This window comes from Astyanax mexicanus, chromosome 6 (genome assembly GCF_023375975.1).
Source record: "Astyanax mexicanus isolate ESR-SI-001 chromosome 6, AstMex3_surface, whole genome shotgun sequence".
NCBI lineage: Eukaryota > Metazoa > Chordata > Actinopteri > Characiformes > Acestrorhamphidae > Astyanax > Astyanax mexicanus.
The window spans coordinates 9,987,250-10,006,233 of NC_064413.1; the positions used below are offsets into that span (position 1 = coordinate 9,987,250).

Genomic DNA, 18,984 nt, shown 5'->3' on the forward strand with positions numbered 1-18,984 from the left:
ATTCACTGCATCTGTTAGGGTTAAATAACTTGTTGCTGCTGAAATATAATCACTCATGCAGTCATTATCCAATGGGAAGCTCTTATTTATTTGCTTAATTAAATCCAGGGGGTGACCCTTTCTTTGGTCAGGCAGTGTATTTTTATGGTTTTGTTTTAAATACATTTTCTATAATAAATCTGAGGTTAATTGCAAATTATATTCACTAATATTAACTAATATTAAAGTTGAGTAAAATTATTGGCAAGTACAACTCAATTAAACAAGGTTAAAAAACTTCAGCCTACAAAGTTAAAAATGTTTGTTGAGAAAGTGAAAATAAGGGTTTCCAAATAAACTTTAGTTCACTACACCAAAGCTCTATCCTCTCTCCCACCATTAGTGTGTTATCTGTTGCCCAAAGCTACAGTACATTAGCTTGGGTATGTGTTTGTGTTTTATATATTAGGATGCTGCCAAGCCTCGGAGTTGTAGGCTGTAGGAGCAAGTTACCTTTGTTAGTTTGGTGTTGATGTGTGTTGGCCTGGTGCTATAATGTTCACTCTTGTGATACCACTGGATTATGCTGCCAAGGTTGGTCGAATTAAAAATACAGAAAATTTAGTTTGAACTGTTTGTGTGATTAAACTTGTATTTATTTAAAAGGTACCAGTACCATTTTTTTATCTGTCAAAACTCAATTATTTAAACCCACAATAATTGAAATCATCAGTTGAGTTAATAAAAAATAGTTGAGTGAACAAAACTTTTTTCAAAGCAAAATTGTGACTTGACTTATTTGTTGAGTCAATTAATCTTTTCTTTAGTGTAGGAGTTTGGTATTACAGTATTTCCCTAACATTGTGTTTGCAGTGTTTACATTAAAACTAGTGTAAAAAAAAAACACTTTACATGGCAGGCGACCTCAACCCAGCCCACCGGCCTCTTAGCCATCGTGCTGACAGTATAATATATCTATACAAATGAAAATTCGTCACATGACAACCTGCCCCTCTTCCCGCACGACCGTGCACTGAACCAGTCGTCCATCCTGATTTAATCAGCGCTGGATGGAGGCTGGATGGGGGAGGAGGAACCAGCAGCTAATCACCATATCTGAGCACCTGGAGGAAGCCCCATCATGGGTTTTAGTGTGTGGTCATTAGCATTAGCATAAACCCTCTAATTAACCAGCAAATGAGATGCAGAGGTGGCACTCTGGAGCCATCAGGGCATTGTTTACAACATGTAGATACATTGAGACCTTCATTCTGCCAACAGGTCTTTGGCTTAGGTGGCATCAGAACAGACATGCACTGCAGGATGATGCTGCCACTGGGAAAGTTATGACAGTTAAGAAAATCCCAATTTGATAAGCTCTTAAAAATGAGCTTCTTGTGCAACCGTTAGCATGTGTGAAATACAGTCATGGCTGAAAACTTTCTCCTGAAAATTAATGCAATTAGATCATTTCAATACACATGTTTATTTCATTTATGTGTATTAAAACAACACAAAAAATTAAAGAACAACATTTGAAAAAACGATATAAACTCCAAAAAATTGCTTTTTATGGTTGTTTTGCTGCAGTCTCACAATTATTTAATTACTCAAGCATCTTTAGAATTTGAACTTGAATTACTTATGATTAACCATGTTTTTTGGAAAGCTGAGTTCAACTTCACTATCCATAATCAGTCCTGATTACTGCAAGACCTGTAGAATAAACTACTTTAACCTCAGGCGTACTTGAGTTCTGCAGCAGGACAATGACCAGAAGCACACCAACAAGTCCTCCTCTGAATGGCTAAAAAGACTAAATGAAGGTTTTGAAATGGCTTAGTCTGATTGAGATGCTGTGGCATGATCTTACACAGGAAAACACCCATTGTGTCTGAATTCAAATAATGGACCAAATATCAGGACAATCCACAGACCACCTCCAAAGAGCTGCAGCATCATCTTGCTGCAGATGGAGTCACTGTGCATCGGTCAACAATACAGCGCACTTTACACAAGGAGATGCTGTATGGGAGAGTAATGTGAAAGAAGTCATTTCTGCAAACAGAGTCGCCTGAGGTGTGCAAAAACACACCCCAGAGCAAAAGCACACCTCAGAGCAAAAGCACACCTCAGGTGACTCTGTTTGTGGCGTGCTTGCAGAAATGGCTTCTTTCTTTCTCAGAGATTTAACCTGTCAGTTTCCACTGTGAGGAACATAGTAAGGAAATGGAAGAGCACAGGGACAGTTCTTGTTAAGCCCAGAAGTGGCAGGCCAAGAAAAATATCAGAAAGGCAGAGAAGAAGAATGGTGAGAACAGTCGAGGACAATCCACAGACCACCTCCAAAGAGCTGCAGCATCATCTTGCTGCAGATGGTGTCACTGTGCATCGGTCAACAATACAGCGCACTTTGCACAAGAAGAAGCTGCATGGGAGAGTGATGCGAAAGAAGCCATTTCTGCAAGCACGCCACAAACAGAGTCACCTGAGGTGTGCTTTTGCTCTGAGGTGTGCTTTTGCTCTGGGGTGTGTTTTTGCACACCTCAGGCTACTCTGTTTGCAGAAATGACTTCTTTCACATCACTCTCCCATGCAGCTTCTCCTTGTGCAAAGTGCGCTGTATTGTTGACCGAAGCACAGTGACACCATCTGCAGCAAGATGATGCTGCAGCTCTTTGGAGGTGGTCTGTGGATTGTCCTCGACTGTTCTCACCATTCTTCTTCTCTGCCTTTCTGATATTTTTCTTGGCCTGCCACTTCTGGGCTTAACAAGAACTGTCCCTGTGGTCTTCCATTTGCTTACTATGTTCCTCACAGTGGAAACTGACAGGTTAAATCTCTGAGACAACTTTTTGTCTCCTTCCCCTGAACAACTATGTTGAACAATCTTTGTTTTTAGATCATTTGAGAGTTGTTTTGATGAGCCCATGATGCCACTCTTCAAAGGAGATTCAAATAGGAGAACAACTTGCAACTGGCCACCTTAAATACCTTTTCTCATGATTGGATACACCTGGCTATGAAGTTCAAAGCTCAATGAGGTTACCAAACCAATGTTGTGCTTCAGTAAGTCAGCAAAAAGTAGTAGGAGTATTCAAATCAATAAAATGATAAGGGTGCCCATACTTTTGCACCGGTCAAATTTTGGTTTAATGCATATTGCACATTTTCTGTTAGTACAATAAACCTCCTTTCAATCCTGAAATATTACTGTGTCCATCAGTTATTAGATATATCAAACTGAAAGGGCTGTTGCAAACACCCAAATATTTAGAACTAAAAATGATTAAGATTAATAGGGGTGCCCAAACTTTTTCATATGACTGTAAATGAAATCAGAAAAAAGACAAAATCTGCAAAAACAAAAGAAATGTGTAGGGGAGGAAATACTTTTCACAGAACCGTACAATATGATGTTATAATCTTTTGGAAACTTGTGGCCTATTCTTAGGTTGCGTGCTGCACCCACCTTCTTCAATCAACACCATAGATTTTCTGCTGACTGTTTCAGTCTTTTCAGAATCTTCCAGGACTTCTTCTAAAACCAAGCATTAGTGGACTTTGAGGTATGATGAGAATTAGCTTCATCGTCCTCAAAGAGCATCTGTCTGGTGTTTTCACTTGACACTGGATAAAAGCAATATTGATCTCCACATGCTGCAGGTTTCCATTGTGATAGCAACCACTTAGCACCACTGTAGCAACCACTTACTAACCCCATAGAAACAGCAGTAATACCATAGCAAGCACAAAGCAACAACATTTCCTAACCCTTCTAAGTTTTTTAATTAATGTGAACAAAAATATTTTGTCGGGTGTGTCCTGTGAGCTACTAACAGCTGTACTGTTATTCTCAGTACTGTTCATTTAGTTAACAACATTATAAACAATTTAAACATGATTTCAGACAAATCAGCCATAAACATCCGGACGATCAACAGACCCTCACCCCACTGTTACCGCCGCAGTACCCCGGGTCGCCCAATACAGTGCTTATTGTTTGTGGTTCCTCAGCCATGCATGAAACACATCTGTCAGACGTGACGCATCGTAAGGGTCCGCGGGCGGGGGGTCCGGCCTGCTCGTCGGCCAGGGAGGTCATCAGAAGTGGGCAAGCAGGCTTTGGAACGGGCCCTGGCACAGGTGTAGTGGCAGTGCCGGATGAAGGAGGGCACTGGAGCGCAAACAATCATCTAAATGTCTGTGAGATGAAATGGCTAGTTAACAGTCTTTTGACTGCCCTAACCTCTTTGTCAGGGATCGATCGGCCAGCTGCCACCGCCTTATTGTTAGCCCGAGTGGAAGCCTCCCTGTTCTGCTGGGAGGGAGGGTTTTTGGGGGGTTGTGGTGGTGGTGAGGGGGGGGGGGTCTGTTGTTGAAAAGCTGTTCTTCTCCAAGTCTTTGTGCTTTAAGAAAAGTTCTGACAAACAATAGCAAATACATTAAAAATCAATGTGAAAAGACATCATTCATCTTCTCATCCTCATCATCATCATCATCATCATCATCATCATCGACAGTACCAGTGAAACGTTTACTCCTGCAGGACAAATACTTTTTTACTGTTTACTACATTATTCCATATGTGTCCCTTAAATGTTTTCACATATTTATTTTGAATCTACAATGTAGAAAATATATTAAATGAAAAAAATAAATAAAGAAAAACACTGAATGGTAAGGTGTGTGCAAACTTTTGACTGGTACTGTAAATCATCTTCAAGCAAACTTCAAACTTAAAGCAACTGGAAAGATACATTATTTTAGTCACCATAACCATATATCCCACAGTCAGGACTTTATTTTAAAAACAACCATTTTTCTAACATTATTTTTGAAGAATCATTAATTTAAACAACTGTGAAAAAAGTGTTCTTGTGTTTGCAATAAAGACCAGCATTAAATTCATTTAATGCAGAGTACTAGGGCTGCTTGGTTTGTAGTCTAATTATTTAATTAGCTGTTTTTTTTTTGTGTTTTTTACTTGTTCTAGAGCATTGCTTATTAAACTGAGGTACTGGTGGTACTTGAAGCATTCAAAGGTGGTGTATTAGGTGACCTCAGAAAAAAAAATTCTGACTGCAGTAAAATATTAAAGATCGATGATAACAATAATTGATGTTTAGTGTTTTACCTGTTAAAACCTGTAACTATGTAAGCCTACACTTCAGCATTTCACTCTCAGAACTACAGTTTATCATTATTTATTATAATTTTTTTGGCCGCAGAGTAAAACCCTGTGAAACCCAACAAGGTCTGTTATATTAACCAACGGTTCATATCAGTTTCTACATTACAATAAATAGCTAAATAAAGTAGTAAACACTGTAGTTCACTGTTGTTTTTTTTCTCTAAGGAATATTGTATTAACTAGAAACAATAACCATTTAAACAACTTACCACACATCTAAACTTATAGATTGCAAAGGTCCACACAACAGGGGAGAAACAATCTACGAAATGTATGACATGTACTGTATATGAATGGATTCCACGTCTTGCTTATGGTGTATACGCATGTGTGTTGTATGTGTGTTCCTGTGAAATGGTTTTTAGATGTAAGTTGGAAGTTTTAGTTAGGTCATTGGTGGTATGTGGTCTAAAAAGGTGGAGAACTACTGTTCTTAAACAAGTGCAGTAAAGTCTGGATCAGAAAATAAATCTTAAAGTAGGACTTTCCTACTAGAACATGAAACAACCACAGAGAGAAACCAATGCCAACTATAAGAACCTCTGAGAGTCCTAAAAGAAGGAACTCTCTAATACAGCGGACTCAAACCACAGCCACATTGGTTGGTCAGTATGGTTGCAGGTTTTCATTCTAAAGATTCAACAGAGATATCTCCACCATTTAGGGCTTGCCCCTAATAAGTGATAAGATTTTTACTATAATATAAAGTTGACTTTTTGTTAATACAGGCTATAGGCTATAAATATTAAATATTAAATATATTAAAGCATAGTAGCTTAGCCTTATTGTTATGTTTTATTGCTTTCCTTTGTCTGCATTTTAACCAGTAACAGTAACCAGTAAGTCCGTGAAGTTATAGCTAGAAATGCTGTAAAATCTGTGGCTGTTAAAATGTTAAAATCTAACTGTTTTTCTGTCTTTTAATTAATATTTTCCCAATGTTGACTTTGGATTGTTTCTGGTTGGTCCTACCTCTCGACTGTATGATAAACTATCCTCTTAATTTATTACAATTTTTTAAATAGCCATAACAACTCTCATATGTTTTCTGTTTCCTGAAAAACTTGAAAGAATGAGAATTTATTATTTTAGGAAGGTGTCGAGATTCTTCTTATAATTCTTATAATATTTTCAAGGCCTCTGTTCTGGGTGTGATGTACCAGCCTACTTTCCCCTGATTGGTTGGATGCTGCACGGTGCCCCCACACTCATTTGAGGAAATTTGAAATCTGCTGATGTTTTTCGACGAGGACGAGGCTGTGTTCAATGCAGCTCAACCCATCATATACAGCGGCATGCAGCAGCACTCTCTATTGAAAGATTGTGCACATTGAGGCTGAAGTGGTTAAAGCACATATTATAAGAGCATGAAATAAAACACTGAGAGCAATCCTCTATAGAAGGAACTCTTATCAGCATGAGGAAAAAACACTGAAAGAAACCAAAGTCCAAAAGGAGAACCTTTAGGGAGCTGTTCATTAGCACTTTACAGACTGAAGATGATGCTGCTGAGATCACAGATATCTCCACAGCTTCCCCTAACCCTAACCCTCCTCCAGCTCTGCTCTATCAGTTCCTTTACTCTCAATCAGGATCACAGTGAACTCCTGCAGTTTCACTAATTACCTCACACTGCCCACTCCAAACATCCACCACCCCAACACTGAACCACACACCAGAGAGAGAGAGAGACAGAAAGATAAAAAGAGATAGAGAGACAGTAAAAGAGAGAGACAGAGAGAGAGAAAGACAGAAAGAGGGAGATACAAAGAGAAAGAGAGAGAGACAGTAAAAGAGAGAGACAGTGAAAGAGAGAGAGACAGAAAGAGATAGAGAGAAATACAGAGAGAGAGAGAGAGAGTGAGAAGCAAAGACAGAGAGAGAAAGAGAGACACTACTACAAGCTGTATTACAGTTTATTGTAATTTATGATTTTTTCTTTTAATAATTCATTTAATTGTTAATTAAATTGTTAATTTAAATGTTGAACACAGCTTTGGCAAAACAAGAGAAAGACAGATACAGAGAGAGAGAGAGAGACAGAGAGAGAGAGAGAGACATGGACAGAGAGTGAGAGAGAGAGAGAGCTAACATTCACCTCACTTTAAATCACTCTTCACTTAAACAGTAATTATTATATTTATAGTTTTCTTTTTTTCAGGTATTGTGTGTTGTCACTTGTCACATGTTGTAATTATTGTATCTTTTGTTTTATTGTGATTTACTGTTACTCTCATTAAAAGTAAAAAAACCTTTATATATGTGTATATATATATATATATATTAATCTTTGTTAGTGTTAGAACTGACTTCAGTATATAGTAAAATCACATGATTTACTCACATGATTAAACCTGTAACATTCTGGTTATTGGCTCACCATTATTCAGAAATTAGTCAAATGAATTAAGCAGGAGTGCATTCAATTCACTCAGTATTGGAATTCGAACCAATATCTTTTTTATTATAGTTTATATATCTGGATTGTTTACACACATTTTCTGACAGCGTGCCTGATACTTTTAAAACTCTACACACAAATCAAACAAAGACACACACAATGGACAAAACCCCTCAATTCTCCTGCAAAATTAAACTTGAAATTTTAAATAAATGTTATCAATGGAGTTTTGTTTTCAGATAATACACACAATTCATCAACTGGATAAACATTTATAAGAAGCATTTGAATACTGATGAGCTCAATGTAAAACACTATGATAAATGGAAAACACTTCTTCTCAATTCATCATAATGATTTAGTCCTTTTTTGTTTAGTGTTACACTTACTAGAGACAGCACATACATGTGTTGTAAAATATTGTATTAATAGTATATTATTTTTTAAATATATTTTATTTTCCCATGAAAATAATGTAGAGTGTACATCCTAACCAACACACTGCTGCATGTACAGTCTACATACAAAACAACAGAAGAATTTTCTGTATAAAATTACAGATCTGACCACAGAACCTTATCCACATTCACAAGCACTGTTTTCTCTGGGTAAGCAGTGGGGCAATGTCCTCCAGCATAGACAATCCAGCCATTAAAATAATCAACTTTACAAATAGTAAAATAATAGGAGTCCAGTTCTCAAATAACTGAAACATACTTTTTTTACTGTACTACTGTTCTCATTACAGTTTTTCTCGATTGTTTACACACAAATATTGGTACTTGAAACACAATGACCACAAAATATAACTCATGCACCAACCCCCTGAACCAATTCTGCTAAACTACAAGCACAATTCCTGCTTTACACTCAAATTGCAGTTCAAAAACACACTTTTTCCAAAACTCTACACACAATTGTCATGAAGAAAATCTCTTGTTTTCACAAGGAACACACTGTTATTCAAAACTCTAAAGTTAATTGCCCTACTATGCACACTGACTCCTCACATGGGCAAACACCTAACACACATGTTTCCACTCAGCAATCAGAGCTTTAGCATAAAAGGGCAACAGGTGAGCTCTTCTGTTTTGGAGCAATGGAGGCCAATGTTGTAAACAGAGGCAGAGCCAGAGCCAGAGGAGTGAGAGTAAGAGGAGGACGATGGGGAGGACGAGGACGAGGAAGGCCAAGGACAATCATTTCTGATGAGATCCGAGCCACTTTGGTTGACCATGTGGTCAACCATGGCCTAACAATGAGGGAGGCTGGGCAAAGAGTACAGCCAAATTTGAGCAGGTACACTGTAGCATCCATCATCCGGACTTTCCACAATGAGAATAGGTAAGAAATCTACTCTCACTACAAAACTGCAGTACTGCATATCAATACAGTACTCAATGAGTACAGTAGTACAGTATTACCTGTGGACTGTTCTGTAGGACATTGTGTTTCGAGTATTTGGGAAATGTATTCCTACACAGTATTTACAGTATTGCACTCTTTGTATTGCAGAACTGAAAGATTACCAACAAGAGGTGGACGGGGCCGTCTTCTGTCTCCTGAACAGGAAACCGAGATCATGAACATGGTTCTTGAAAATAACGGCATTACCTTACGGCAAATACAAAGAAAAATAATAGAAAACAATGAGATATTTCAAAATATTGATAGGGTAAGTTTATCAACGCTGGACCGTGTCTTGCACAGAAATAAACTGAGGATGAAGCAGGTCTACAGGGTGCCATTTGAGCGCAATTCAGAAAGAGTCAAAGAATTGCGATATAACTATGTGCAAGTACGTCCTATACATTCCCACCCTTGATGCATACTGTCAACATTGTATAACTCATACATATTTCTTACTATTATATTGTAATCATAATGATTGTGCTTCACAATAGTGACCGCTCTATGTCTACTTCTGATATTGTCATGTGTGTTTCAGAGAGTCCTTGAGCTGGAGGTGGATGCAGTGGAGCACCAGTTCATCTTCATTGATGAGGTTGGATTCAACCTCACAAAAAGACGAAGGAGGGGAAGGAATATAATCGGCCAACGTGCCATTGTTGAAGTCCCTGGCCAGCGCGGAGGGAACATCACAATGTGTGCAGCGATGACCCACCATGGCATCATCCATCACCATGCTACCCTTGGCCCCTACAACACTGCCCATCTGATCACATTCCTGGACACCCTACACAACACACTCATTCCACCAGATCAGATAGACGGCCCAGAGCAGCTCAGGTACGTTGTCATTTGGGACAACGTAAGCTTCCACCGGGCTGCTCTGGTTCATAACTGGTTCACTGACCACCCACGCTTTTCAGTTGTTTATCTCCCTCCATATTCTCCATTCCTCAATCCTATTGAGGATTTTTTTTCTGCCTGGAGATGGAAAGTGTACGGCCTAAATTCAGACCCCTTTTCCAAGCTATGGAAGACGCATGTGGAGATAAAGCAGTTGATGCTTTTCATGGCTGGATTCGCCATGCTAAGCGATATTTCCCCCGCTGCTTGGCCAGGGAAAACATTGCTTGTGATGTAGATGAGGTGCTGTGGCCAGACCGAAACAGAAGAGAGGATGCAGCATAGTTTATTTTGTTTTGTTTTTTTATTATTACCTAACTGTATACAGTAAAATCTTCTGCACTGTATGTCCTTCTTGGTGGAATGCTGACATTACCCTGGATACAATATTTGACACAATATTTTGAGCAGAACTGTGCTCTTACCCTGCTAATTGAACCTTCACACACTGCTCTTACTGGTGTAATGTGCAATTAATGAAGACTGGCCACCAGGCTGCTACAATTTAGTCAAGAAACCTCCCACACTAAAATCACATTTCAGTTTCATTGTCCGACCCCTGTATGTAGCCTAGTATGAAGATGATCCTGCAAAGACTCAAGAGAACTTCAGACAAATGCCAGTCCAACTAAGATTCTTTAATATATTTACATTCTTCTAAAATACATTCATTTACAATCAGCATATATGCAGCTGAGCCTAGTGCATCGCAAATATAATAACATTAACATTTTAATATAACATTATAGTAATTATGGCTTTTAGAAAAATGTGTTTGTGTGAAGAGAGGGGGTAGTGCACTACAGGTGCACTATTTGTCCTTAATAGCAGTTTTTTCCTTAACATTACTTTTAGTTGTTTTCGTGTAGCAAACAGTACTTTTACACTAAAAGTTTGAGTTTATAGTTTCACTTCTACAGAAGTATTTTAAACACTAGTGTCTATATTTCTACCATATCTTTTCACACCTTTGGTTTTGGGATTTGAACCCATTGATTTCAGAGCACGCAGACTCTACAGAAGACTTTTGTAAATGTAGTATAGAGCTGTTGTTGATGTTCTAACCCCAGAAGAAATGTTTGTTTAGAGGCGGCGTTCAGAGAACAGATGCCCTTGTACCACCAGTAGGCTTTAATTACAGGAAGCAGCGATTTCCCACTGGACGCTCTGTCTTGACCCATTAAGTTGCTTTATTGTGTAATGAAGACACTCCCTCGTCCTTCCCCGGCCTGACAGCTGTTTTTGTTTTTAATCACTCAGCTGGCTGATAATTTATGCGTGATTGTCATGGAGAGAATGTAGATATCACACCATGAAAATCATAATGACTGGACGGAGGTCACCGGTCAGCCTCGTTAAGCAGAACAGCGCTTCCTTATAGACAGGCTCCCGTCTTCTCTTAATCATTAGTTACACTTTGGCAAAAAATTTATTTTACCCATAACAGGTGAACAGTTTCTGATTTCAGATTCTCTCTCAGTAGAAACAGGTAAAGAACCACAGCCATGATGATACTGAGCCCATGTTGGTCTTCTGGAAGCTTCCTGACTTTTCCTCTCAGCTCTGTTCAGAACTCCGTGCCTCTCTGGCATGTTAGCATGTTCCGCTAGTCGCAGGCGCTTTAGGAGATGAAGGCCCAGCCGGCGCTGAGGGGGTCACCCCGGCTCCACTGTAGGAATGACATCATCATATCTGCGGGAAGTGAAGTGAACAGGCGTGCAATGAGATTACACCCCCCCCCCGACCCAAACAGGTTCATTTACCACCCTGTTACACAACACACAGCACATCAGAGAGAGAGAGAGAGAGAGAGAGAGAGAGGGAGAGAGAGAGAGAGACTGTACTGAGAGAATATTTACACAACATACACCCCAAATATATTTGTATACTTGTTTTTGTTTTCAAATAAACTGTATAATAATAACATAATAAATAGTAATAAAATCTGCTGACATGTACTATGATTAATTATTGTCGCACTCTAGAAAAAATGTTTTTTTAAAAGTTATCATAATAGAGAAATATATAAGGGGTGTGATGGTATATATTTTTTTAACTGTCATGGTATGATGGTGGTGGTGCAGTTCATGCAGTCTCATATCTATCATCCTTACCATTATCATCATCATCACCATCATTACCATTATTATCATCATCTGAATCATTATCATCAGCACCATCATTATTATCACCAGCACCATTATCATCAGCAGCATATCATCATTATTATCATCATCATCATCATCATCATCAGCATATCAGTACCATCATCAAAATCATCATTGTCATTAGCTTTATCATTATCATCAGCACCATCATCACCATAATCATCATTACCATCATCATCAGCACCATCAGCACTATCATTACCATTATTATTAGCACAATTATCATTATCATTCCCATTATTATTAGCACCATTATCATTATCATAGCATTATTATTAGCACCATTATCATTATCATTATTATTAGCACCATTATCATTATCATTATTATTAGCACCATTATCATTATCATTATTATTAGCACCATTATCATTATCATTATTATTAGCACCATTATCATTATCATTATTATTAGCACCATTATCATTATCATTATCATTATTATTAGCACCATCAAAATTATTATTACCAGTATCCTGAGCACCGTTATCATTACCATTATCATCAGCACCATTACCATTATCATTACCATCAGCATTATCATCAGTACCATCAGCACCATCACCCCATCATCATCATCATCACCCCATCAATATCATTATCATCATCATCATCATCATCATCATCATCATCATCATCAGCACCATAACCCATCAATATCATTATCATACAAACCATCAACATCAACCACCACACTCACCATGATCATTGCCATTATCATCATAACCATCATTATCACCATCACCATCATCATCATCATAGCATATCAGCACCATCATCATCATTATTAGCTTTATCATTATCATCAGCACCATCATTATCATTATCACCAGCACCATTACTCCATCCTCTTCATCACTATCACCACCACCATCACCACCACCACCACCCTCACCATGATCATTGCCATTATCATCATCACCATGAGCATCTTCACCATTGTCACAATCATGTGAGATCCTCTGTCCATGACACACATGCATACACACACCAAACACACACACACCCTGGAGCACATGTGGCGTGTGCAGGGCAGCAGGCGTGATGACATGTTAAATTATGGAGGTGATGTATGGCTTAATGAACCCTGTTGTGTTGATCAGACTCCACATTAATCAGCGGCTCGCCGCTCTCTCACTGCTGCCCTGATAAACTGCAATTTCATTTAACCTTGGACAGCAACTTTAATAGCTTCCACAGGACAACTGTCAATACCTGCTCGGGTATACGGTGATTAAATTGCACAGAGAGAAGAACAGTGTTCCGGCTTCTTCACCACCCATCCCCCTTACTCCCCCATACTGCTACGAGTACCCCACCACCACCTCCACCACCTTCAATACTACCTTAAATCTTAGGATCTTTCTGACTAAATCAAATAATAATTGAAGTTACACTAATATAGTTCACTGGAAGATATAGGAAGCATTTAGAATCATTTTTTCTGCAGAAGGAGGATCTACTAAATATTGATGTTACTTTTCTGTTGGGGCACCCAAATTTATGCATCTGCCTAATTTTGTTCAAAGAATTATTGCACACTTTAGGTAAATCTTATAAACTTTATTTTACTTCTCAAATATCACTGTGTTCATCTGATATATATACTGATCCCAACAACCAATGATTTATAAAGAAAAAGCATGATTATTATCAGAGGTGCCCAAACTTTATCATACCACTGTAAATTAGGCAAAGTTCAAAAAATGACCTTTTTAGGTAGAATATTGTGTACATTTAATGCACAGGATTGGTCTGTTGAAGCTAAGGCTGTCAATCACTTCATTGCTCAGTGTAGCTATCTTTCTCATGATTTAGCAAAGATTAGGTCTATAAACTGGTTTCTGAGGGGGAAATAAAAACATGTATACGTATGTATTATCACTGTTTGAACTGTTGAGACACTGGAATGGAAAAAACTAAAACATATCACACATACTTGCAGGTGCTGTTTTATTTCCCCTCTTTTCTCCCCAATGCCTCCAGGTTGGTTCTGCCGGTTCCCCGGGCATTGGCTCTGCCTCTGCCTTCTTAGTACAGCAAGGTCTGCAAGGTTCAGAGGTTGCAGAGCTGGGCCGATGACAGGGCCAACAGCAAAGACTTTTTAAAAACCTCTCAATAATTGTTATACATCACATTGTTACTACTACCAAAGTTTAACATGTTGTTATCATGTTATTACATGCTTGTGTCTAGAGTCTTTCTGGTAGAACTTGCTGGGATATCTTGGTTACACTGATACTTGTTTTGGCACCAACAGTATATTAGGTGGTGGTCATAATGTTTTAGTCTGTTTTACATAAAATTGGATATTTCTAAACAATACTCAACTATTTTGAGTTAGCTGAACAATTGTGGGCACATATAAGCATTCAATATAATATCTGAGTTCAGTCTGTTGTCATTGGCAGCTTCAGTGTGTAGTGATTCCCCGTGGGCTAGCTTAGAAATAAATCAAGTTATCCTTTAGTTGTAATTACTTGGTGTTTTAATTTATGCTAACCCAAGTTTTCACTCTTTCATTCTTCATAAGTTGAATTTACTTGAAAATTTGAGCAAACCAGTTTGAGCTGCCTTATGAAAGTTAAGTAAACTCAACTTATCCAATGTTGCAGTATATAAAAAAGTAAATCAACGTCCCCTTGTTGTTATGCTAGTTATGCTAACTTAAGCTTCATTATCTATTATTTAACTTTTAAGTAAATTCAACTTATCCAGGCTTACAGTGTACTGTATTAAACCTCCTCTCTCCTTCTCTCCCCTGGTTCTGGTCTTCTAATCAGGCCAGGCTGCTGATCAGCGGCGGGTGCGCGGTGGCGCCAGCGGGAGCAGGCAGGTGTAAATAAGGCTATGCTAATAGAGCTCGGCTCGCCATGTCATTTATTATCAAGGATTTGTTTACTGGAGGGTAATTGATGGTGCCTGAGGGACAGTGGAGAGTCGGACATGAATCAAAAGCCCGACGAGGCTCTTGATAAGGCGCTGAGAGTCGCTCGTAATTAAGCGGGGCACTAGAGACCAATTGTTTGCGGAATGATTTGGCCGGGGCTAATTGACACTAATTGTTTAATGTGATTTTCTTGCCTTCCTCAGTGGCGCTAAGTCAGGCCCTGCCAAGCAGTCATCCACAGCACTCTATTAATGAGGTACATTATAGCTGAGTGTATAGCTGAGGAGTGATGACAGCTACAACACTGCAGGGTGTTCCGGGCTTTGACTGGGAAAATATAAACACTATAAATGTAGGTATTGTGCTATTATACACAGAGGAGGAGGAGCTACAGTCTCTCATTAGGGTGAATATATACAGTAGTATATTAATAACACTATAAATGTAGGTATTGTGCTATTATACACTGAGGAGGAGGAGCTACAGTCTCTCATTAGGGTGAATATATACAGTGTATTAATAAAACTCTAAATGTAGGTATTGTGATATTATACACTGAGGAGGCGGAGCTACAGTCTCTCATTAAAGTGAATATATACAGTAGTATATTAATAACACTATAAATGTAGGTATTGTGCTATTATACACTGAGGAGGCGGAGCTACAGTCTCTCATTAAAGTGAATATATACAGTAGTATATTAATAACACTATAAATGTAGGTATTGTGCTATTATACACTGAGGAGGAGGAGCTACAGTCTCTCATTAGGGTGAATATATACAGTGTATTAATAAAACTCTAAATGTAGGTATTGTGATATTATACACTGAGGAGGAGGAGCTACAGTCTCTCATTAGGGTGAATATATACAGTATATTAATAACACTCTAAATGTAGGTATTGTGATATTATATGCTGAGGAGGAGGAACTACAGTCTCTCATTAGAGTGAAGATACAGAACACTCTTGCCTACCTGCCCACTGCACACTATTACTCAGTTTTTGTGGACAGTGCCACGTGTTTATGCCCCCTACTGACTTTATCCCTTTAGTTATTAGCCACACCCTGATAATATTTTAAAGACACTGATGGAAATTTGAGAATCGGGCTGTCTCGTTTATCTCCCACAAACCAAATGCCCACCATCCAGCTACCTGCCATAAACTAGCTACCCACTCACAATTACCATGATTACATCAGAACATACAGCTCATAAAAATAAAAATAAGAAAGTGATGAGTTTCTTTGATTTTACCAAATTAAAAACCTCTGAAACATAATCAAGAGGAAGATGAATGATCACAAGCCATCAAACCAAACTGAACTGCTTGAATCAGGAGTACTGCTTTGCACCAGGAGTAAAGGGATAAAGTTATCCAAAAGCAGTGTGTAAGACTGGTAGAGTAGATCATGCCAAGATGCATGAAAACTGTGATTAAAAACAGGGTTATTCCACCAAATATTGATTTCTAAACTCTCTTAAAACTTTATGAATATAAACTTGTTTTCTTTGCAAAATTTGAGGTCTAAAAGTTCTGCATCTTTTTTCTTATTTCAGCCATTTCTCATTTTCTGCAAATAAATGCTCAAAATGACTATATTTTTATTTGGAATTTAGAAAAAATGTTGTCCGTAGTTTATAGAAAAAACAACAATCAGAAACTGATTCAGAAACTGACGTGGTCTCTTAATTTTTTCCAGAGCTGCATAAGCACAAATACAGTCTATGTGAGGATACACTGATTTATTTAACTGCTTATTAGCAACCCTATGGAATTTTACCTCACCACTGTTTCCTTGGGGGTGGTTTATGTAGCATTTGTGGTTTATTTCTTTGTCATACTTATGATTTCAGTAAAGCTGTTTCGTTGTAAAAAGTGCTTTAAAATTAAAAATTGATTTGAATGAGAGTAGAAACGACACACCCACATCCAGCAGTCTTTAACCTGGATGAGTCGAGAAGACGTGGGCTGTAAATCAGCTCTCTAATCCTGGTGGGATTCCTCTGCCAGGCCGTCCTGCAGCGCTAACAGCTGGGCTGCCACAGCCTTCGCAATTTACCCACACCGTCCTCGCTGCGTTCCAGCTGACTGACGTTTAATAGCTTTTAATAGCCGTATTACTTATAATTACTGGGTCAACAGCAGCAAACGTGCTTCACGCCTCATTAACTAAAGATGTTAGAGCAGAGGTGTCTCTATATTTAACATTAGAGGAGAACAAGAACAAATGTGCTGCACGCAGTTGTGCAGCGCCCAAGGGGAAATCACTACAGCACCGATAATGAGAACCGAAGTGTTTAGACAGGAGCCGTTAATAGAGCTCAGCAGACTGTTAATTACTGTCATTCATTAGTTACATGTGTTATAACTGTGTAATAAACAAGTACTACATCACCTGCTGTATCTGATTCTGTGTCTGAAATGATAGTAAACATATAAAATGGCTAAAGTATATATCTATCTATCTATCTATCTATCTATCTATCTATCTATCTATCTATCTATCTATCTATCTATCTATCTATCTATCTATCTATCTATCTATCTGAGTTAATAAACAGCTGTGGCTCCTCTGCTACGTCTCTATCACTGAGAGAAGTTCACATTAGCATGTTAGTATGTAAGCATAACAGTGTTAGCGTGCACTAATATTTAATAACAGTTTACCCATCATAAACACTCCTTAGCCTCCAGTTACACAGCTTATGTTAGCTGACCTTAGCTAAAGCTCAATGCTAACTTATTGAGGAGAGAATTAGCAGCTTTGCATCTGTCTGACTTGTAGTTCCTGTAAAAATATCAGCTCCCAAATTTAACCATATTCACATTCTTCAGATTCCCTCCCACCAGAACAAAATTCAATTTTCATTTTGTATCATGTTTAATGATGTCAGTGCTCTAGGGTGAGCCAGTAGAAAAACAGAAAGATTGACAGACATATGGACAGATAGACAGACAACACAGGAAATTTTGCAGTGTTAAATCAACACTGTTAGTGTAAAATTAACACTTATTAGTGTTAAACTCTACACTCTCAGTGTTAATATAACACTAACAGTGTTGATTTAACACTGCCAAATGTCCTGTGAAGTAGCCAACTAGCAGGACAGACCAAAATATACATAATAGAGGGACAAACTGAAAGAGAGGCAGACAAACTGTCAGTCAGATAGACCGAAAAACAGATTTATAGATAGATTTACAGATTTTCTGTTTTTGTTTTTTTATTATTATACTTTTTATTATATTTTATTATACATTGTTCACAAAAATAAATTATAATATCAGACAAATATAACCTGAGTAAATACAAAAAGCAATTTTTAAATGATCATTTCTTTTATTAAGGGGAAAAATATCCAAACAAATATACTAACAAAATAAACTAATATAATTTCATAAAACAAACATCAATCTGAAAGTCAAACATGGTGGTAGTGTGATGGTCTGAGGCTGCTTCACTGCTTATGCCATATACCAGACATCCTGAAGGAGAATGTCCGCTCACCAGTTCATGACCATGACCAAGCTCAGGTGTACTTGGGTTCTGCAGCAGAACAATGATTCAAAACACAACAGCAGGTCTATGGCTAAAAAAAACAAACAAAAAATGAAGGTTTTGGAGTGGCCTAGTCAAAGCCTGATTGAGATGCTGTGGAATGATTTTAAACAGGCTGTTCATGCTCGAATAAAAATATAGTGGTCCGAAATTCCATGTGAAAAATGTTAAAGACTCATTGTCAGTTATCAGTAAAGCTTGATTGCAGTTGTTGCTGCTAAGGGTGACAGTGTCAAGTTATTGGGTTTAGGGGGCAAACACTTTTTTACACAGGGCCTGGATGTTTGGATGGATTATTTTCCTTAATAATTGAATTCATCATTTAAAAACTGATTTTTATATTTACTCTGGTTATCGTTGTCTGATATTAAAATGTGTTTGTTAATCTGAAAAGCAATCCAAATAGTAAGTGTGTGTGTGTGTGTGTGCGTGTGTGTGTGTGTGTGATACTCTCTGTAATGTTTTTATACTGTATG

General features: G+C 38.1%; 1 protein-coding gene across 1 annotated transcript; it reads left to right on the plus strand.

Moving 5' to 3' along the window:
• The first annotated feature begins 8,912 nt into the window (after window positions 1–8,912).
• Window positions 8,913–10,125, plus strand: LOC125802433 (insertion element IS630 uncharacterized 39 kDa protein-like). Its single transcript, XM_049480505.1, has 2 exons — window positions 8,913–9,372; window positions 9,523–10,125. The coding sequence occupies exons 1-2, from the start codon at window positions 9,043–9,045 to the stop codon at window positions 10,123–10,125; spliced, it is 933 nt and encodes a 310-aa protein (XP_049336462.1). The 5' UTR covers window positions 8,913–9,042.
• The last annotated feature ends 8,859 nt before the right edge of the window (window positions 10,126–18,984 follow it).

Coding starts and splice junctions, on each gene's coding strand:
- LOC125802433 (XM_049480505.1), top strand. CDS start 9,043: ATGTATTCCTACACAGTATTTACAGTATTGCACTCTTTGTATTGCAGA. Junction 9,373..9,522: donor TGCGATATAACTATGTGCAA/GTACGTCCTATA, acceptor TGTGTGTTTCAG/AGAGTCCTTGAGCTGGAGGT.